At 34.8% G+C, this 24,301-nt stretch overlaps 1 protein-coding gene and 1 long non-coding RNA gene across 3 annotated transcripts in view; both read left to right on the top strand.

Moving 5' to 3' along the window:
• Window positions 1-24,290, top strand: part of LOC128553058 (uncharacterized) — a 47,049-nt gene extending 22,759 nt beyond the window's left edge. For both annotated transcript variants that reach the window (XM_053534170.1, XM_053534171.1), the window contains exons 4-6: window positions 4,104-4,143; window positions 21,918-21,967; window positions 23,153-24,290. In XM_053534170.1, the coding sequence (XP_053390145.1) occupies window positions 4,104-4,143; window positions 21,918-21,967; window positions 23,153-23,464 (402 nt within the window). In that variant the 3' untranslated portion in view covers window positions 23,465-24,290. The remainder of the gene's footprint in view (window positions 1-4,103; window positions 4,144-21,917; window positions 21,968-23,152) is intronic.
• Window positions 9,552-12,663, top strand: LOC128553059 (uncharacterized). The gene is made up of 3 exons (XR_008369240.1): window positions 9,552-9,689; window positions 10,702-10,798; window positions 11,360-12,663. It is a non-coding gene; the product is annotated as an uncharacterized LOC128553059 (long non-coding RNA).
• Window positions 24,291-24,301: the final 11 nt, after the last annotated feature.

The following is a 24,301-nucleotide window of genomic DNA, read 5'->3' as shown; positions in this document are numbered from 1 at the left end:
AAGTTTTATAAAAATCTTACTCTTCACTTAAATAAAAGCATTGCCTGGCCATAATTTTAGGATTGACTGATTTATAGATACTACCAATATTATATGAAAATAAGAAACAAAAACAACTTACACAAAGTATGTAATGCAAACTGAAAACATGGGGACTGAACTCCCGACGAAAAGGTATAATACGAATACCGAAATTACGGTGTTCCGTTTGGACAACCGTAACTTTTTATTGAATCCTAAACCGCAATGGTACGATGACGAAAACGCGACGGTGCGATGGCACGATAATGAAACAACGACGGTACGATGGTGAAAACGCGATGGCACAATGATGAAATCGTAATGATGCGATGGTACGATGGTGAAATGTCGATGTAATATCATGTTTTCATCATCGTACCCTCCTGTTTTAACCATCGTGCCATCGCGTTTTCATCATCGTACCATCACATTATCACCATCGTTTCATCGCATTTTTAGCTCCACTATTCGGAGAATAGGGGGCTATACTACTCGCCCCGGCGTCGGCGTTGATGTAGGCGTCGGCGTGACCCTTCTTGGTTAAAGTTTGTGGGCAACCTTTGCTTTTCTGTCATATCTGTCATTATTGCTTATATCTTACTGTCACTTCACATAAACATTGTCCAGTATACAAACAATGTATTTGTATGGGCTGAGCCTATTATACCCAAGGTCAAGGTCACCAAGGTCTTATACTTAGATTATTTTTAAGGTTAAAGTTTTTCGGCAACCTTTGTTTTTCTGTCATATCTTTGTTACTATTGCTTGTATCTTACTGTAACTTCACATAAACATTGTCCAGTATACAATCAATGTATATGTATGGGCTGAGCCCATTATACCTAAGGTCAAGGTCACCAAGCTGTTATACTTAGGTTATTTTGAAGGTTAAAGTTTTTTGGCAACCTTTGTATTTCTGTCATATCTTTGTTACTATTGCTTATATCTTACTGTAATTTCACATAAACATTGTCCAGTATACAAACAAAGTATGTATAGGGGCTGAGCCAATTATACCCAAGGTCAAGGTCACCAAGCTGTTATGCTTAGGTTATTTTTAAGGTTAAATATTTTTCGGCAACCTTTGTTTTTCAGTCATATCTTTGTTACTATTGCTTATATCTTATTGTACCTTTACATAAACATTGTCCAGCATACAAACAAAGTATGTATAGGGATTCGGCCCATTTTACTCAAGGTCAAGGTCAAAAAGGTCTTATACTTAGGTTTTTTCAAGGTTAAAGTTTCTCGGCAACCTTTGTTTTTCTGTCATATCTTTGTTACTTTTGCTTATATCATACTGTAAGTTCACATAAGCATACATACAAAGTATCTGTAGGTCAAGGTCACCAAGGAGTTATACTTTGAATTATTTTCATGTTAAATTTTTTCGAAAGCTTCGTTTATAGACATATCCTTGGTACTTTAAAAGATAATGACTTGAAATTAAAAGTATTTGTTTATAATCCTCTGCATGTGTGGCTACATACCCCATAACTCTAATTGTGTTTTTGACAGAATTATGCCCCTTTTATACTTAAACTTTTTGCAATTTTCGCTTTCTGGATACTACTTTAATGCAATATAAGATAAAGACTTGAAACTTAAAATGTATCTTTATCATCATCATCTGCATGTATGGTAATAATCCCCATAACTCTGGTTTGTATTTTTGACTGAATTATGCCCCTTTTATACTTAAATTTTTTACAAACTTCGTTTTCTGGACATAACTTTGGTACTATATAAGATAATGACTTGAAACTCAAAATATATCTTTATCATCATCATCTGCATGTGTTGTGATAATCCTAATAACTCAAATTTGTGAATTTGATGGAATTATGCCCCTTAGTGTATCGTCCTTTTAAAGTAGAGGTCTCTTATTCAGACATATATTCATTTTACTATCAAACCCTGAATAGTGGAGCGCGCTCTTGTTACTATCGTACCGTCGCCCTCGGGTGGTCATGCGCAGTGGTACAGTAAATTACAGGCTTGCTACAATATCATTTTCACATTGCACTATGTACCTTCTACATCCTAACAAGAATAAGCTGAGTTTGAATAATAGCCCCAGCATTTTATTTACTTTCAAGCATACATAAAATAGAAAGGACGTGGCCTTGAATATTTTACACTGTTTTAATGGACTGAGCACTGAACGTTTTGTAAAACATTTTGCAAAACGGCAGAATCTAAATGGTAAATTTCTTCTCTCAAAATACGTTGAGATACATTCATCTGTTATTGACAAAAAAAAAACAAGTGCACGAAACTACGCATTTCTAACCGGAAGGCGATGGTACGATGGTGAAAACGCGACGGTACGATTGTGAAAAAGCGATGGTGAAAACGCGATGGTACGATGGTGAAAACGCGATGGTACAGTGGTGAAAACGCGGTTGTACGATGGTGTATCATCCTTGTTTCATTATCGTGCCATCGCGCCATCGCGTTTTCGTCATCGTACCATCGTGCCAAACGGAACACCGTACGTAACCGCTCGGCCAACGAAGAATCACTGACTAAATCGTAAACTTGTATTTACTTGATTTTATGTTATTTTTTTTGTTGTTGTTTTCACTTCTAAACGTCATAATACTGTGCGCTACATATAGTTCGGTTTTAAGGTGTGCCTGCAGTAATGGAACGGTCCGTTATTTAGGTAGTATTATTCAGAACGATAGTGGTTCTTACCTAGATAAGGCAAAGTAAATCATGCTGACTTCCCTAATCGGTAGACGAGTATATAAATTGAACCATCAAACTACATTGCTGCCCACGTGATCATTCTATATTATCAATGTTAACAAAGTAAAGTGTTGTAACGGTTTATAAAAGTTAATGAGAAAAACTGCAAAAAAATCGAATGTTCCCGTAATTCTTGAAACTATAAACTGGTCAACCATTCATGTCATTCATTTCATGTAAAGATTTGAAACAGTGGCGGCATTTTGCCTTTCGGTGATAAATTATTTTTAAAATTACAAATCACAATGTGTTGGTTAGTCGCTTTAAAACCACATAGAAATCATTGGTTTCTGTATAATATAGAGGATATTTGTTTGTTTTGAGTAGATATGGTATATATTTCATCGAGTTCTGATAAAATGTTAAAATTTTATCACTACGAGATGTGATATATACCATATCCAATTTTTTTTTTACTTTATGTTTATCAGTGGCCAAAAAAAATGGTACTGTGACTTGATATGGAATTTATTTCACTGATAGAATGCAGTATTTCATTAGCTAGCATAGAATAGATAATAATAATAATAATAATAATAATAAAGCCTTTATTTAACGAGGAAAACTCATTTGACGAACAACATCAATCTTCCATGAGGCCCTCAAAACAATACATAACATATACATCTAAAATATTTACATGGTACATTGTAACATATAGAAGACAGACAAGTGCATTTAATACCAGTATTTTGTTTATACTATAACTATACGAAGTGCAATATTAGAAATATTAAGTATTATGATTGTGTGTTGTGCCAAGCTATGTATAGTGATTTGAATTAACATTATTGTGCGTGCGAGTGCGCGTGCGCGTGCGAGTGCGTGTATGGGTGCGTGCGCGCGCGTTTGTGTATTCGGGTTTAACGTCTTTTTCGACAATGTTTCAGTCTTATAAATGACGGTGTGAGCACAATACCCAACTTTATAGTGCTATAACGCCGAAGACACGTGACATGATACCCCATCCAGTCACATTATACTGACATCGGGCTGAACAGTCGTAGTACCTAGTACTATCTTCTTGATGCTGAGCGCCAAGCGGGGAAGCTACTTGTACCATTTTTCACGTCCTTAGTATGACGCGGCCAGGGATTGAACCCACGACCTCATGCACTCGAAGCGGGATTACATTATTAAAAGAATGAAATGATGTATTTGTCACATAGTGGGAAAATGTACAGTCAGTCCAGGGCTCGAACCCGGGACCCTCGCTTACAAGGCGAGTGCTCTATCGAGTCTCTCCCCAAACGTAACCATGTCCGTACCATGACATTTGTAATGATTTTATGAGTATTTAGAGTAACGAAATGTCTTATTTATTTAAGGGTGCGTTGGAAAGTAACCTAAAGATAATCCTTCCTGGCGGTAAGACATTTTTGTATCTTATAAAACAATATTGTATTAATTAAATTTAAAGTTTATATAACGAAAGAAACGAGTTGCGTCCTGAGCTTAACATTTTTAGTGATCGCTCTGTGTCCGTTGTCCGTCCGTCGTCGTCAACAATTTGACTGCTAACACTCTAGAGATCACAATTTTGGACCAATCTTAAAGAAACTTGGTCAGAATGTTACTCTCAATAAAATCTTGGACGAGTTTGATATTGGGTTATCTGGGATTAAAAACTAGGTTACCAGGTCAAATCAAAGGAAAAGCTTGTTGACACTCTAGAGGCCACATTTATGATATATCTATATGAAACTTGGTCAGAATGTTAACCCTGATAATGTTTAGTTTAAGTTTAAATCTTGGTTAGGTTGGGTCACAAACTAGGTCACCAGGTCAAATCAAAGGAAAAAATTGTTGACACTCTAGAGGCCACATTTATGACTTACCTTCATTTCACTTTGTGAGAATGTTAATCTTGATGATTTTTAGGTTAAGTTTGAATCTCGATTATCTGGGGTCAAAAACTAGGTCACCAGGTCAAAGGAAAAGCTTTTTAACACTCTAGAGGCCACATTTATGATCATATCTTAATGGTACTTGGTCAGGATGTTAATCTTGATGATCTTTAGACCAAGTTCAAATCTGGGTCAGATGGGATCAAACACTAGCTCACCAGGTCAGATCAAAGGAAATGCTTGTTAACAATCTAGAGGCCACATTTATGATTGTATCTTCATGAAACTTGGTCATAATGTTAATCTTGATAATCTTCAGGTCAGCTTTGAATCTTGGTCATCTTGGATCATTAACTAGGTCACCAGGTCAAATCAAAGGAAAGGCTAATTAACACTCTAGAGGCCACATTTATGACCGTATCTTAATGACACTTGCTCAGAATGTTAAGCTTGATAATCTTTTTGTCAAGTTCAAATCTGGGTAAGTTGGGGTCAAAAACTAGGTCACCAGGTCAAATCAAAGAAATAGCTAGTTAATATTCTAGAGGCCACATTTATGACCATATCTTAATGAAACTTGGTCAGAATGTTAATCTTAATGATCTCTAGGTCAACTTTAAATCTGGTTTAGGTTGGGTCAAAACCTAGGTCACTAGGTCAAATCAAAGGAAAAGATTGTTAACACTCTAGAAGCCACATTTATGACTTACGAGACTTGGTCAGAATGTTAACCTTGGTGATCTTTAGGTCAAGTTCGAATCTAGGTCATGTGGAATGTGACCTACTGACCTACTTATTTGTTTTTTAAGATACAGCCTTGAAATTTTGATGACATGTACAGTTTTGCACACCGATCATAAAACTGACTTTCAGTGACCATGAAATTGACCTACTGACATACTTTCTTGTTTTTCTTAAGATACAGATTTGAAATTTGGATGACATGTACAGTTTAGCACATCAGTCTTAAAACTGACTTTCGACCATGAATGTGACCTACTGACCTACTTTCTTGTGTTTTAAGATACGGCCTTGAAATCTGGATAACATGTACAGTTTTGCAGTGAATTTCAGTGACCATGAATGTGACCTACTGACCTACTTTCTTAATATTTTAGCATCAATTTGAAAACATGTAGCTCATATCACTCAGGTGAGCGATCCAGGGTCATCATGACCCTCTTGTTCATGTTTTCTGCCCTTTTCTAAACTTGAATGCATGTTTTGGTGCAGATGTATAATAAAAGAGGCCCTCTAGGCCAGGCTGTACTAAGAACCCGGGTTTTTAATTTTTATGTGTTCCTTCTCCTGCATATGTTAAAGCTGTCCGTACATGTTTTCGCCAAGTTTGGAAATATTGTTATGATCCTCATTTTTATCACTTGAATAATCTGCTTCGTGTATTTTCCTTGCTTTCCATATTTTTTTTGCTGTGGGTGTCGATATTCAGCTGATTCTGCGTACTAATGTATAGTTGACTAACATTTTGTAGAGGTGTAAAGTTACACGTAAAATCACATTCTTAATAGCCAAGGTAACGTTAACCGGAACCTTGACATGCACGTTCTGACGTCGATGTCATGTAGCGGGTGAAGGGTGCTGAATCGTTTTCAGACTGATTCTCTAATATTGATGGTATTGTTGTTGAAAAAAAGCAATATATTTGATGGTTATACCACCGAGTCTTAACGTAAGCGTAAGTGTTGACTGGTGACATAATACGTGCGAGCAGGGCGCTTTTTGCGGCTGTTTTTACCAGTCGAGGTAATGTGTTCCTTCGCAGTTGTTTTTTATATTCAAAGCTTTTTTATGGGGAATTGGATGACTTACAATCGTCGCGTCTTGATGGTGATGTATTGAAAATTTCATATTATTCGTATTTTTTCTAGCATTCAGGAAATACTAGTATTCACTAAAACACGTATTTGCTACCGCCCCGTAATTCTCGTTGTAAATGGTTAAATCACTGTTAAAATGTCTCGTGTTTTCGTCATACCTGTACGATATACCCATTTTAACAGATCGGTCACCGCTGTATGCAGTTTCAAAAAGACTTAGCCCGGCAAAACCCGGCAGTCGGCAAAGGTGTTTTCTTACATCCGAGTCGGTAGTACACAAAAATAAACAAGAGGGTCATGTTGACCCTGAATCGCTCACCTGAGTAATATGAGCCACATGTTTCAAATGGCAAACTGATGCAGAAATATTAGAAAGTAGGTCAGTAGGTCAAATTCATGGTCACTGAAAGTCAGTTTTAAGATTGCTGTGCAAAAGTGTACATGTCATCCAAATTTCAAGGCTTTATCTTAGAAAACAAGAAAGTAGGTCAGTAGGTCAAGGTCACATTTAAGTGACTCCTAATCACTTGGAGTCATCAGGTAATTATAATTAAACAGTCTAGGAAATATGATCTGATAATTTTTTAAGTATTTATTCCTATATAACAAGTGACCCCCAGGGCGGGGCCTCTTTTCACCCCAGGGGCATAATTTGAACACTCTTGCTAGAGATCCACAAGGCAATGCTACATACCAAATATCAAAGGCCTAGGCCTTAAACTTTCAGAAAAGAAGATTTTATTTTTTTCCCTATATAAGTCTATGTTAAATTTAGGACCCCCGGGGCAGGGCCTCTTTTCACCCCAGGGGCCTTATTTGAACAATTTTGGTAGAGGACCACAAGGCAATGAAACATATCAAAATTAATATCAAAAGCCTAGGCCTTGCAGTTTCAGGCAAGAAGATTTTTAAAGTTTTTTCCTATATAAGTCTATGTAAAACTTAAGACCCCTGAGGCAGGGCCTCTATTCACCCCAGGGGCATAATTTGAACAATCTTGATAGAGGACCAAAAGGCAATGCTTCATACCAAATACCAAAGGCCTAGGTCTTGCGGTTTCAGACAAGAAGATTTTAAAAGGTTTTTTCTATGCAAGTCTATGAAAACTTGGGACCCCCGGGATGGGGCCACTTTTCACCCCAGGGGCACAATTTGAACAATCTTCATAGATGACCATTAGATAATGCCACATGCAAAATATCAAGGCTCTACGCCTTGCGGTTTTGGACAAGAAGATTTTTAATTTTTTTCCTTTTGGTTGCCATGGCAACCAGAGTTCTGCATGGAATTCAATTCTTTGAATAAATTTGAATGGAGGCCACCCAAGGATCATTCCTATGAAGTTTGGTGTAATTCTGCCCAGTGGTTTTCAATAAAAAAATTTTTTTAGAAAATGTTGACGGATGCACAACACACGACGAACGACGGACGACGGACATTGAGCGGTCACAAATGCCCACCATGAGCTCAGGTGAGCTAAAAAAAGCATACGTACGAGCGGGTGGAATTAATGAAAAACGTTATTTTTACGATATTTCAGGACGCGACCATGGACAAAAGTCATTTTCGACTATCATTTCATGATTCTTTATTGTGTATGGTCATTTTAACGTATTTAGCAGGTTTTTTATGACCGAATAGTAATATATTCCTTTGCGAACGCCAGATTATTGTTTGCCCATGTGTATTAATTATAGATCAACACTTACAGTACAGTTAAACCAATTAATATATATTGTTAGGACCGTACAGTCTTGGATAGTTTGACTCCTTTAATAAACTATCTTTTAGGAGAGGAGTTTTATAAGACCTCGTCTAATTATTTCCTTTGGATAGCATTTTATTACATGTATTTTTTTATAAAAAGTGTAATGTACATATTTTGAAATAAATATGTTTAAACTAACTATCTTCAGTCGAGGATTAACAGAGAATCAAGTAATTTCCTCACCAAAAGCTTGTTCAAAGACTCAGTTTTATTGAATCTGTTCATCTGATCCCTGATGTCTAAAATAATCTGACGCCACGTTTGAGAGAAAAGTAAATGAAGTACTATAATCTATACGACCCAAAATCAGATAAATACACTGAAGTTCTACATCTTATTGTCTTATTACATACTTTGTGAACCATCCATATTTGATTGTGCAATCTAAATTTCATTTACTGTTGTAAAATGATTTCACATATGTTTTATAGAAGGTGTCCCAAAAAAGGGGACCTATTTTAAATGTTTATAATGTTATCAAAGTTTGATATATACATACATGTATTAAACGTTATTTTGTTAGAAAGCTATTTGACCGGGTCACCTATAAACGAATGAACGTTTTTATTTTATGCTCTTCTGTGAAAAACTGAAATTTATCAGTGAAATAAAATTGATATTTTCACTGTTTCAAACAGTGAAAATATCATTTTTATTTTTCACTGGTACGGAACTACATTTGAATTCGCAATGATATGAATTATAAATGATAAGAATTTCCCTGCAAAATATTTTTTCAGTAAGGGTAAAGATGTATAGAAACAATAAAAGGATCATAAATATTTACATTTTATCATGGTGAAATGTAAAAGAAATCAGGAAACGTAATAGAATTATTTATAGTTTTTTCTACAAAGATATCCTGACGTCACGACATTATGACGTTATGATGCGATGCACACGGCGTTGCGCGGACAAACTGAATATAATTTGGCTAAAAACATTAAAAAATTCATAAAATAAATAGAAAATTTGTTTGTTTCAGTGTAAGATCGAAATATATTTCACTCGTGAACACCATAATTTACATTTTCACTCGTGGCTGCGCCACTCGTGAAAATATTGCATTATAGTGTTCACTCGGTGAAATAATATTGTGTCGCGCCATGAGATTTTTGGCCCAAATGCGGCGTTACGTCATTCGAGAAAAACCCGATTAAAGTTACGTCACAAAAATGAGTGGAGTTCAACACGCTTTCGTGTCAATTAATGCATTTTGTCAATTAACACTATATTATTGGGACGATAAATGAATGAAGAGACAAACGTCATTTACCAAGCAGGTATTGTAACATATCCGTGTTTTGACATTTCGTTTCATTATCAAATAATTGACAATTTATCGCCCTTTGTATCAACACGCCATTTGTAAACATGAAAGGTCGTGTGAAAGGAAACTTTTAAACAGTAATTTGACGACTGATTTAAAAGGGATAATGAATTTCATTGAGCGATTTACAGGTAAGTAGTAATATTTACACAATATGTAGAGTTTTAAAATATTAATCAAATCCATATATATTGACCGTTTTGTCCTTCGAAAATATCCCGGAATTGTCATCTGGGCTTTAATTCTAGCTAAAAATATTCAGCTCAGAGATGTTCATATGCTGTTACGGACCTCTGATGGTAATGGGAAATAATCAGAAAATTAAAACAGCGTCAGTTAAATTATGTCAGCTAGAACACCCGCAGTTTTTCAAAAAAGGAAATCACCCCCTCCCGGAAACATTTTACCCCCCTTCTCCATTCCACAACTGGGTTACCTCAAATCACCCCCCTTCCCATCAACTTCCACCAAATACCTCCCTTCTCTTTCCCACCCATTGTCATATGAAATACACCCTTCCTCAGCTTGAGAACTGCTTCCACACTACATTTAACTAAATGCACCCCCTCTCCCCCCTCCTCCGTTTCTTTTAACTGTAAATTACCCCCCTCCTATATCCTCCAAATAAGGAGAGGGGTGGGGGGCATTCAGGAAGCTTACTTTTTTCCACAACAGTTTTCACTCTTATTTCTGATCAGTATGAAAGACCAGTATGTCAAAAGTCACAGCCTTATCCATATTTATGTAATGACTTACAGGAACAGTTGTCAGTTTAAATAAATTATTTCTTATTCATGTCAAACTCACTTCAATTAAAAAAATATAAAGAATAGCTGTTTGTTTTTATTTTGTATAAAACAGATGCTCAATAGCTTTTCATGTAAGTTTGCATTCAGTTCACTTGACCATGATTGTTGGATTCCTCATCACTACATAATGTTCTTTACAAGTTACAAACAACTTCTACACATTAAATGAATATATTTTAAACTTTAAAGACATTTTGTTAAGAAAGTCATGCTTTTGATTGAAACATATTACACTCATAGTATAAATCTTTGTGTTCTGTGTCCTGAGGTAACTAGCTAGGCCATCTTTATCTCACATTTCAGCTTTTTTTAAAGTATTTTTTTAATTTTACAGATCAACTATTGATGAACTACTGAGAAACATCTGGCATATTGCTATGACCTTAAACAAAAAGAAGGAATTCTCAAGGCATGCCTACATACCACATATTGTAAGAGTTTGTGGGTTTGTAATTTTCTGCATTTTTGCAGTTTTTCTATTGTAAGAAAGATAAATACATCTTAAGAATATATACAAAAAATAAATTCCTCTTAAAGTAAGTACAAGTAAGTTAAATAAATCTTAAAATATCATACACATAAATGACCCGATTGTATTAATAGCATTTTGAAAGAAATCATTACTAGTCTAATAGATTCATTCAACAAACATATCTAGCATAAAAAGAGGAGAGTGGGGACATATGCATAATGATTGAATATCATCATACATGTATTTTCCTAAGAAACTGTTGCAGTATTTGAGTATTCATTTAGTTAGACTGAATGAAATAATTCTTTTAAGTGTATGTCTACTAGTATGTTAGAAGATTAGCTGGTTTTTTTGTATTTTTGAAAATTATGAGATTGATGGATGGATGGGTACTTATTAGTCATGCTTTTATGTAGATTACACAAAAAAGATACTTTTATTTTTTAAAAATGCTTCACAGTATTCTATTCTATAACTTTTTACTTAAAGGGACTAATACTAATGTATTTTTGTTTTGCAGAATGGCTGAAGGAAGAAAGAATTTCCAGCCAGAAAAATAAAATTCTTTATGAATTTGTGAATGGAAATGAAACCCAAGGAACTTATATATTTGCTTACCATCCAGTTGAAAGTATGCCAATGGAATAAAGTGCAACTGTCACAGAAGTGTACAAAATAAGGTCATGTTTTCTGCAGAAGTTCACCAAGCTGATTCAAACTACAAATTGGAGTCAAGTAAAACTAACTGAACTGTCAAAGTTCAACTGTGAGAAATGTTTGGTAAAAGTATGTTATGTTGTCAGAACAGCAGTGAAGTGGTTAGAGTAAAACTGTCTTCATTGTTTAAGCAATACAGATTTTTTTTAAAAAAAAACATACTCCATGCATAATATATCTTGAGTGCTCTTTTTATTTAAATAATCATACAGTTTAAAGAAATTTGACAATAAATTCTATCTTTAATTTTATAAGAAAATAGTGCATTGTTGCCATGGTTGCCGTGGTATTAAACATTAATCTGACTATAAATTATTGTAAAACATCTTTCATGTTTATATGTTCTATTTGTTAAAAAAATTAATGTAAGATCATATTCTTTTCTAAGTAATAACTGCATCAACAAAACATTATGTTATCATATGAATCTGCCTTAAACTAGCAAGAGTTGTGTCGTGTGTATCAGAAAATTATGTATATCCCAAACAGTGTCACATCAGTTTACATGAAATGAGGTTTTCTTACTTTTGAATATGAAATTAGACAGCTTTCAATGTAAATAGTATTTTGAAAAACACTTTAACATATTCAATTATTTCAAGAACTTGATTGAAATGGTACTTTTGGTAAGAAAATACATCATGGTTGCTATGGTAACGAGTCACTGATCAGTGTGACATCTGTACTACTACTTTAAGCAAAATCAGTTTATAATATTTCTAATAACTATATCTTTTTGCCTGATTCTCTGTCTAACAGTTACAAAGAAATATGTCAATGAGTCAAGTGTTCTAACAACAAGGTTAATTTGTCATAGTTTTGTCATGTTATCTAACCGTAATCCAGTAAATCTATTTTTGTACAAAAGAAAGCCATATTAAGATTTTTGCAAAAAAAAAAACTGTTATCTTTAAACTCTGTCTGTACACTGGAAAATGTTGACGGTATATTAACTTCACTTTCTTGATGTAAATTTTGGCTGGATTAATCAAGGAACTATTCAAATTGGATTTAACAACTGTGTTGCCATGGAAACGATTTTAGGCGAAAATAATATGTGCTTACATGAAAAAAAGAAACAGAAAGAAATAAATTTAATTAACTGTATGTTGTGTTTGATATTTCATTATGTATTTTTTTCATATTATTTTAAGAAGGAGTCTGAATTAAGATAATCTGCCTCTATTTTGATACAGTTAGACGAAAATATGGTGTCCGAAAAGCGGTAATTTCTCCATAACAACGGCTGATTTCTGTTGTCAAATAGCATATTTTTACTTGGAACATGACAATCTGTCAGATTACCTGAAAACCCCATTTTCGACCAAAATCTCATTTGGGCCAAAAATCTCATGGCCTGACACATATATTTCGATCTTACACTGAAACAAACAAATATCCTCTATATATTTTATCAGTGAAATGAAATAGGGACTTGGCTTAAGATGCGTATTAATTAAATCACGAGTGCGTAGTACGTGATTTAATTATTCGCATCCAAATGACCGTCCATATTTTATTCACTGTTATTCTATATCTATTTTATCTATCCAATCGCGAACGTTCATTTGCAACACGTGACCGTACAATATATTACGGTATTTGGATGCACGTGCGTACAAAAATCCTGTATTTTCTGTATTATGACGCACGTGTGTACATAAAATCCTGTATTTGGACGGTTCAACAGTCCCATATTTAAACATACGATAAAGCCCGAAACGGGTGAAAATGTTCCAAATGTAAATCGGATGAAGTAGGCGCTCTATGTATAGAGCTTGATTATGCGTCTTAAAATCTGGATTTAATTTGAGTGCACACAAAAACGATTCAAGTGATAGCAATGCTATCTGATTTAGATATTAAATCGTTCGTTAATAATCAAAAACTTAAAAATACAGTAAAAAAGATCATCAGATGTTGGAATATTTGAAAAGTCGCTAAAAGAAGCCGTTCCGGACGAAACCTAGAAATTAGAAGATATCAGCCCTGACTGTCTGAATAGCTACCTCAGCAGTTTTTATTTAACGGTTAAGAAACAAAATGGAGAAGATTATGAATGGCAGCGGACGGGCGGTCAGCATCCAAAACATGTCTGCTCTCTAATTCAGTTTTCATCGGATCTTCACCAAACTTGCTGACAATGTTTGTGGGCATAACATCTCGGCCAATTTCGATAACCAGCCAAATTGTACCAGGCACTCTTTGATTATAGTCCTTGAATTACTCGAAAAACGGGGAATTTAGCCTTGTCCGCTCTCTTAGGTCGAACAGTTTTCATCCGATCTTCAAACTTGCTGACAATGTTTGTGGGCATAATATCTCAGCCAAGTATTATTACCACCCAAATCGCCAAATGGCTGTTGTAGGGAGGTCGCACCATATACTTTTTTTAATAATGATACGCAGAAAAAATAACATTCAATGAATTACGTATATTACGTATGAAGTGAAATAAATATAGAATAAAACGGTTATTTAAGGCCTAACATTGTTCTGTAAAATATATATTTGCACTCATACCAAGCTGGGAAAAACTAGAAAAGGCAGGAATACAATATTCAGTGAAACATTTTTAATTTAAAAAAGATATAGAATAAAAAGGTTATTTAACATTGTACTGTACAATACGAGATATATTTGGACTCGTACCCAGCTGAGAAAACCATATTGAACTCGCCTAGCGGCTCGTCCAATATGGGTACTCGTCCAAATATATCTCCGTATTGTACAGAACAATGTTAAATAACCTAATATTAATATATAGCAACATATTTTTTATTTCAATTCTAACACTGTGTTTATCTAGTCCAACTGGTTCTGTTAGCAATACCAGAAACAAATTGCCCACATATTTTATTTGATAAAACCTAGGATATCAATTGATATTTATATTTCCTGAAGTTGCCAAACAATCGACAGAATTGGGTTAGTCACTATTGGTCTATAAATAATTAGCAATAAAAGCCGGTATTCCTCTGGCTCATTCTTAATTTGCGCCAATTTTGCTCAAATTAACCAAATTACTTTTAAAAACGCATCTCACTGACCGGCGTCCGCTTCTTAGGGTTAAGTTTTTCGCTGAACTCCAAAATTATTAAAAGTTATAATAGTTACTGACTTGAAATACATGTAAAGTATTTCAGCTAAACTACTCGAAAAATATGCCGGGAGCTATCCTACTTGCCCCGGCGTTAGCATTAGCACGAGCGTCCCACCCAGGTGAAGATATTCGTACATTTTGTATCACCCTAGATAGATTGAAACAACATCAAGATATTGTTTTGCACACTTGTTTACCAACAAGTCTTTAAATTGGTAACTACCGAGCATTTTAGCTTGAATTTTCGAAGAAAGTGGAGCTGTTGTCTTCACTCTGTCGTCAGCTAAGCGGTTGTTAAGTTTTTTCCCGGTTAAGACAATATTTCTTATAAACTGTCAAAGGTATTCATAACAACAAGGGAGGTAACCCTATGATTACATATCCCTCCCCATTTATTACATTCTAAGGACTTACGCTATGTTATAAAAGCTTAAAAGCTTAACATTTTTTTTATTTAACGTTGCACCGACACATGATAGGTCATATGGCGACTTTCCAGCTTTAATGGTGGGGGAAGACCCCAGGTGCCCCTCCGTGCATTATTTCATCACGAGCGGGCACCTGGGTAGAACCACCGACCTTCCGTAAGCCAGCTGGATGGCTTCCTCACGTGAAGAATTCAACGCCCCGAGTGAGGCTCGAACCCACATCGATGAGGGGCAAGTGATTTGAAGTCAGCGACCTTAACCACTCGGCCACGGAGGCCCCAAAAGCATAACATAGATATACATAGATATAATGTTTCATTTACATATTCACGCTAACTGTGCTGTTAATAATGCTGCCGACAAACATGTGCAAAATAGCTGACCTGTCTTTAGAAATCGTGCTTATACACGCGGGGGGGGAAGTAACAGCCACAAATCGAGCGTGATCGCAAAAACCTCGAGACAATATGCGAGTGCATGTAGTTTTACTGCTAAATCATTTAAGTTACCGAATGCACACCCTATAAACGACTGTTCTCCCCCTCTTCCTGTTGCAACCGATCAAAACAATAAGCTGAAAGCTAAAAGTTGGATAAAACTATTTTAAAGTGATTAATTTGCTTTAGGGGGGTGTTTTTTGTATTTTATTGGAAGCTTAACATGATTTATTTCCTTATACAAAGTGATTGTCTGATTACAGATAAAATTATAGCAATAAAAACTCGACTGATCACTGATTTTATCCAGAAAATGCACATTGTCGGCGTCAAAAGTACATATTTTCTTGCTTGAAATATGATCTACATATAAATCCCACTGTTTCATGGATAAAGAAACAACACTAGTTTGGTAAAATGAAATAAAGTCATTACTAAAACCTCCAATTATTTTATAACCGTCAATGCAAGAAGATTCGGTGTGATGACCTGGCTGTATGCATGTTTGCTTGCGGTACTGTACAAATGTTTGCGACTTTCGTAAAAAAAGAATGTATGCTTGTTAGCAACTGACTTATTTATTAAATATTTCTACATAAATATATCCCGCAAACGAAGTCAGAAGGAGGTGGGGTATATAGGAGTCGCCATGCGGTCTGGTCTGTTTGTATGTGTGTCCTCATAAATTTGGCTAAATTGTTACAGACGCAGCACGTCATCATCATCTTCTTCGCTAATGAATAAATGGTAAAATACTGAATGCATTTTGATAAAACAATACTTCTTGATGAAAGAAAACTTGGATTTTTTCCATTTTTTATGCCATTTTTTGGGCAAAAGTGAACCTTCTCCTTTATTTACAACTGTATAGCCTTTATATTTTATAACATTCCCATAATTTAGTTGCTATCCCATCCGAACCCTAATACCACATAAAACAGACAGTTTATATATCTACGTTTTCCGGATAAATGACGTTACGCCATCACTTCCGGTTTATCAAACGTGCAGAACTACCTTAACCCACTTCAAAAATATATGGGATATGTTCTGAATTTGGAGAACTACCAGTCCATGCCACAAGGTAAAATAGGGTCAATTTTTCGTATCCGTGCCACAACTTATTTATGCATTAAGGGATTCTGAAATAACTTGGCGCAAATGTTCATCATCATGAGACAATGTGTCGCACACAGTTCCCTAGCTCCGAGGTCAAGGTCACACTTAGAGGTTAAATGTCAAAAATAGGGTCGGTTCTTTTTTCGTGTCTGAGCCATAACGTCTTTATTCATGAAGGTATTCTGAAATAACTTGTTACAAATATTCATCATCATGAATCGATGTGTAGCGCATAAGACACTGGGACCCGTCTTTTAAAACATAGTACGACTAAAATCGACCATAGGTCAAAACTGTGATATCTGTTTTCTTGCAATATGGAGACATTATACAGAAAACATGCTACCTGCCCGTAGGCCTACACATAAAATCTTGAACACATTAAATTGGTAACGTGTTTTGTTACTGGTATCAGCAAGAGCGTTCAGACAAAATTTTGGTCGTACAATACGATAAGATGTTTGATAATTCTAGCCCTAGCTGTTTCTGGCAGACGGACAGACAGACAGACACACGGATAGACGAACGGGGGTAAACCTATTGTCCCCTCCTGCTCATCTCATTGACTCTTTGAAGTCGTCAGGAAATTTTTCTTCGCGAGACTTCTATAGGGAATCGACAGAAGGTAATTCTTTTAGGTAATAAATCGCATACTTAAGTCGCAAAATGAAATACAGTGTCAGTCGCAAATAAGAGTTCAGATCAAATATAAAAATTGGCAGGTCGACATACAGTGAATGTTTTACAGTCTAGATAAAAATTAAGTTCTTTCAAAAACGCAACGGGTATGCAACGTCTTATTTACATATATTTATGGAGTATGCATGCTAATTTTAGAAAACAACATGGATTATTGGATTGCAAATCAATTTGACATGTTATTCACCAGTTTCGTAACTTAGTCGAGGGAATTTCCATGCAATGAGTGCGACCAGTCAACATTTTGTAAACATTACTTGTCTGTTTCATTTGTTATCTCACCACATACACATATTTATGTTCAACTTATCGTAAAACTTAAATACACACACTGTCTAAAGCAAAATAAATAATTTGAAGACCATTTCATACCTTCGGCCTGCCAGTTGTTTGTTTTGATCGGTCGCAACAGGAAGAGGGGGAGTGCAGTCGTTTATAGGGCGTGGAATGAAGAGACGGTTTCTGCTCACACCCTATAAACGACTGTACTCCCCCTTTTCCTGTTGCGACCGATGAAAACAAACAACTGGTAAGCCGAAGTTAAGAAATCGTCTTCAAAATAGTTATTTTGCATTACACGGTGTGTATATTTAAGTTTATTACATACTCGTGTCTATTCCCCGTTAAGTTATTATATACTGGTACCGGAAACGTCAATATTTTTCCATACACTGACGCCTGAATTTCATATCGGGTGCGTGACGTAATTCAGAGTGTGTTGTTGCACTATTTTTTTCTATTTAGTTCAATATTGTCAATCCTATTCAGGCTGTTGAACAAATTTATGATATTAACATAATATTTTACGTGTAGATGCGTATGTAATAAAAAGGTTATTATCTTTGCATCGGAAAATATGCAGTCGTTCTTCAGCGGAAGAATATTGCGCTCCTAAAGTCGCGCAATATTTTTGCTGAAGAACTCGTGCATATTTCTCGATACAAAGCTAATAACCTATAAATATTTTACCTCTAAGTGTGACCTTGACCTTGGAGCTAGGGAACTGTGTCTTGTGCACGACACATTGTCTCATGATGGTGAACATTTATGCCAAGTTTTTTTTAGAATCCCTTAGTGCATAAAGAAGGCACGGACACGAAAATTTGAGCCTTTTTTTATCTTTGACATCTTAAGTGTGATATTGACTTTGAAGAGAAAAGAAAACGAAAAGGATGTGCATTAACTACATATTGCCTGTGTGTGAAGTTTGAGAGAGGTAGGTGTAATAGTATTCAAGTAATTGCAGGACCAAATTTATGAGTACACACATACAAACAGATCGGACAGACAGACTGTATGGTGACTTCCCCTCCTTCAAATTTCGTTTGCGGGTTATAATTATGAAGAAATATTACAGGAGGAAGGGAAACGCCGATATTTAATAAATAAGTCAGTTGCTAACAGGCATACAGTCTTTTTTACGAAAGTCGCAAACATTTGAACAGTACTACAAGCAAACATGCATACAGTCAGGACATCACACCGAATCCTCTTTCATTGACGGTTATAAACAAATTGGAGGGTTTAGCAATGATTTTATTTAATTGTACCACACTAGCATTGTTTCTTTATCCACTAAACAGTGGGATTTATATGTAGATCATTCTTCAAGCAAGAAAATATGTACTTTTGACGCCAACAATGTGCAATTTCTGGACAAAATCAATGATCAATCGAGTAATTGCTATATATTTACCTGAAATCAGACCAACACATTATATAAAGAAACAAATCATGTTCAGCTTCAAAAGAAATATAAATATACACACCAACAAAGCACATTAATCACTTTAAAATAGTTTTTTCCCAACTTTTAGCCGTCAGATTATAGTTTTGATCGGTCGCAACAGAAAAAGGGGGTACAGTCGTTTATTGGGTGTGTGCTTCGACTTCTTCCGTTTCTCCTTAAAAATTAAAATATAGCTTGAATCAAAATATGCATGAGTACTTTCTTTCTCTGAATAAATCTATATATAATTATTAGAGCTACACTGTTATAACATGAACCTTAACGGAGATTAAATTAAAAGTACTTGCAGAGATTCAAGGTATACGTGAAAGTGAGAAATTGTAATATGTACGATGATACTGTATATTTCGTGCAGGATCGAAGATTTTGCAAAAATAATGTATTAAACGGACTGTAGTATTCAAACTCCAAAGCGTCAAGAGATACTTGAATTTACTTGCAACAAACCCACAGGAAGCATGGGTATTTTGGAGTTATTGTTTCTTTTTTCTTTTAAAATATTATTCAACAAACTGAACATGGCATATACGTTGATCTATCGAATATTTTGTGTCTATTAAGATACGATAAAAACACTTTGAACACTGATAAACGCCTATGCTCAAATCACCGACTAAGATTCTGTTTTACATCAAAACGGTCCTAAGAATCAAACAGTTACTAATATATGAACATCTAGGACCTACTTTAAATTAAGAAAATTCTATACCCAGAAACAATTTTCTAGAAAGGCCCGGGTCTGGCAGATTTCAGTGGGCAGTGTCCGTGCTTGTACGAACGTTCAGTCTATGAGATCTTTAAAAAAAAAACAATAATCTGCCCCCTCCCCACTCTTAGGTAGATTTAATTGCAATCAAAATGTACACGTTTACCTCTTAGGCCGAATACGCCTTCCATGCCGTCCAGTATGGACGGCACAGCCACATTCAGTTTGATGGTTTCACTTTGATCCATGGCAGATGACTGAAAATCAAATATAGATAGAAATGACGTAACATAGTGTGACAATGTATTAATGACATAATTTATACCGAAAAGCATGCGATTAATTCAATGCACAGCTACTGCGCCCCTCTTGTAATTCGTAGTATAGGCTTCAAGTATGAAACCTAAATATGTTTAAAATGGTTGTGCACAATGAAGAAACATGAAATGGTAGTCTATATATCAATAAAAATTACTTTTGTCCACTGTCGGATCCTAAAATATCGTGAAAATAACGTTTTTCCTAAATTCCACCCGCTCGTACGTATGCTTTTTTATTTTGGTGTACCACCGACTCGGACGTAAGAAAACACCTTCGCCGACGGCCGGGGGTTTGCCGGGCTATTTTTGAAACTGCATACAACGGTGACCGATCTGTAAAAGTGGGAATATCGTACCGGTATGACGAAAATACAAGACATTTCAACAGTAATGTAGCCATTTACAACGAGAAAATTACGGGGAGGTAGCCAAATACCTGAATGTTAGAAAAAAACAAATAATATGAAAATTTCAACACATCACCATCAAGGTGCGCTCATTGTAGGTCATCAAATTCCCCATAACAAAGCTATAAAAATGAAAAAAAAAAAAGAACTGCGAAGAAAAACGTTACCTGGACTGGTAAGAACAGCCACAACAAGAGCTGTCCGTAAGCGCTTTTCTCAGTGCTTGACTCTGAATTAGAGCTTTGCCAGTAAAAAAAATTCCAAGTAAAAAAGGGATATAATTCTGTCAAAATTCAAATCAGAGTTATGGGACTTGTGTCTCCTGGTGAAGACTTTGATAGAAAATAACTATTTTGAGTTTCAAGTCAAAAGCTTTAATAGTAACAGAGATATTTGACTTTATCAAAAATTTTAACAAAAAATTCTAAGTTAAAAAGGGGCATAATTCTGTCAAAATTCAAATCAGAGTTATGGGAATTGTGTCTCCTGGTGTAGACTTTGATAGTAAATAACTATTTTGAGTTTCAAGTCAAAAGCTTTAATAGTAACAGAGATATTTGACTTTATCAAAAATTTTAACAAAAAATTCTAAGTTAAAAAGGGGCATAATTCTGTCAAAATTCAAACAGAGTTATGGGGATTGTTTCACCTGGTGTAGATTTTGATGGTAAATAAGTATTTTAAGTTTCAAGTCAAAAGCTTTGATAGTAACAGAGATATTTGACTTTATCAAAAAATTTAACAAAAAATTCTAAGTTAAAAAGGGGCATAATTCTGTCAAAATTCAAATCAGAGTTATGGGGATTGTTTCCCCTGATGTAGACTTTGATAGTAAATATCTATTTTAAGTTTCAAGTCAATAGCTTTGATAGTAACAGAGATATTTGACTTTATCAAAAACTTTAACCAACGGCGACGCCGACGCCGGGGTGAGTGCAATAGCTCTACTTTTTCTTCGAAAAGTCGAGCTAAAAAGCGCCCTGCTCGCACGTATTATGCCACCGGTCAACGCTTACGTTGGGACTCGGTATACATACGTTTATGGAAAATATGATATATAAAATTCCCAAGATAAAAATGAAGAATAAGTACATAATAAAAAGGTCAGTATAGCCACAATGGTACACCTAGCTTCGTAGCAATTATGAGGACACTAGGTGTGCTATTTTGACAAGAAGACCAAATGAAGCGATATATTAACCTCATATTAAATGTTCCAATCTAGGATAAAGTACTTATTGTAAGGACTTACATCTGTGTTTTTCATGTTATCAACATAAATGTGCACAGCTGTAGAAAAAGCTGACTTATGTTCGAATGCATAATTTCTTTATATCCCTGTCTTACACACTCGCATTCATTTATTGATCGATATTTACTTTTATTTTATAGGAAAATCGACCACACACGATAAAGTAAGCTATGTACTCCCGAACAAGGAGGTAACTGTGATTTTTTTTGTCATTTATTTTCCTAAAATACATGTGGCAGGTATTTGTCTGAGTATTTCCCTACAATTATTTTACTTGACAGTTTAAGGCTGTACTTATGTGATATAATAAAGTAAAGAATTTGTTTGTTTGTTTTGTTGGGTTTAACGTCGCACCGACACTGTTTGTCAACAATGTTGGTATCGTACAAGACATTTCCATTCAGATGGAGAATATCAGTTTATATAGCATTTATACTTGTTGGTTGATTGAACACAATTAAACATCTGGCCATGAATGCTACTTGCGGGACCTGAGATGTTATATTCGACACTGAAGGGTTTTATCCAGTATGGGCAAAGGTCGAGCGGAAAACAACATCTCGGATCTATCCATTGTTATAATAAACCCATCAGATTTAGCTTAATTTAGGAGTTACGACGTTAGAAGAACGTCCCTGATTTGAATAGGAAAATGACGTCATACCTCATGTTTACTGCATTGATAATGCGAGAACGTATTCAAGTCGGTGGTAACGAAACCATACACTTTAACATCGACAGAAAACTTTGGTTATGACTAACATGCATTGCAATACGAGATTACACAATGTAAACATTTGTATCTATGTGTATGACTTTGTTCAGATATGAAAACAAGCCTGACTCGCTATGAATATTACAAATGTTTAAAGAACAGTATAAGAAGTTAAAGCTAGAACTAAGGTATCAAGTGCTGTCGTTCTTTCTTTGTGTTACGCCATTTTCTTCTTTTAAAACACCACAGTATTGATATCCCTGGTTTCAAGGCTTATAAATACATTTTGTTTATATAAATAAATCTTGGAGGCATAGAAAGGCTAAAATTCAGCATTAAGTGCAATCAAGAAATTTTAGGTTGTGTTACATACATAATTTATATGCCTGGCATTTGTTATCAATTAACCATATACCTTATCGATGTTTAGTTAGCTTTTATGTATCGAACTATATAGGTGGAAAATACACGTTTTATAATCAATGCCATTATTTGAAACATATTTTCACATATTCTATAAGTATTTATCATGCTATTGTATCCCTCTGAGATTCAGTGTGTTTGAATAGTATTTCATTGATCTTTATTTTCTCACTCATATAAATAACATATAAGTCAATATACTACACGTATAAGTTATTTCAAATATTAATGCCTCAGAATTCAGTTCCTGGAAATGTGATACAGTCGGATGAAAGTACCGAAGATATATTCGAGTCAAGATTTCAAGCATTGGAGCAAACGGTAACAGAGACAAGACAAGTAGCGGGTGAAACACACAGCCTACAGCAATCAATATGTGAACGGATGGCATCTATTGAACAACATATACGGGAAAGACAGGTATTCCTTGAGCTTTACAATATTAAGAAAATAGCACGGAAATGCACGGTTATTTTTCAACATTTCCATCTGTTGATCTCAAAATTCATTTTGATTGCTTGCTGTTTTAGCCAGAGAAAAAAAGGATAATTCTGATAATTCTAACACAATCCGCAGCAATTTCTATAATTTCAAAGAGCAAACCGCATATACATACATCGAAAAAAATAGCTGTTCCGTTTCACCCTACGATTGTAATATAAGAGATTCTACTCTTCTTCCATTTATATGCCGTTTATTTACTCATTTTTTTCCAGTGCTAAATGGTAGTAATAAACAATACATATTTTTTTGTGAGAAAAACAATATCTATTTATTATTTAGAAGTAATTTTCTCCTTGAGAAAATTTTGCCAGTCCATCATAGGCGTACCACTAAGTTGCCTGTTAAACATCAGTGTCATATTTCATAATGTCTCCGGTGCAATTAAGGACGCTCGCTACAGTTTCGTAATTTTTTTCTCAATAATAGATTTTGATGAAATATTTTGTATTAAAAGATCATGTTAAGATATATTAAAAAAATGAAATAAAAATACTAGGTCACCAGCTTTATTTCAATTTAATTTGCCCCTAGATATGGTGCTATTTTAAACATTTTTCAAAATTTCTGTAATCCTAAAATATCTTTCAGTAAAGTACAATAATCAGCATAAATATGATTATCTAAGCATTTTTATAACGGAAAACAATATATCTATTTGAAACATGCTCAGAGAAATCAAAAGAACATGATTTTGTAAAGAAAGGAATACTTGTTCAGCAGACACAAGGGCTATTTTTGCATATTTTTGTCAGTTTTAAGTTGGTACTTCTGCTATTTTATCGAGTTTCACATAATAGAATTTAATCAAACTCTGTACATACCTTTGGTTATGTCTACCTTATCTAAAACAAAAAGAAAATTGATAGGTCACCATATTAGATC

The sequence above is a fragment of the Mercenaria mercenaria genome, unplaced genomic scaffold (genome assembly GCF_021730395.1).
Source record: "Mercenaria mercenaria strain notata unplaced genomic scaffold, MADL_Memer_1 contig_3438, whole genome shotgun sequence".
Taxonomy (NCBI): Eukaryota; Metazoa; Mollusca; class Bivalvia; order Venerida; family Veneridae; genus Mercenaria; species Mercenaria mercenaria.
This window is presented reverse-complemented; position numbering and strand designations above follow the sequence as displayed.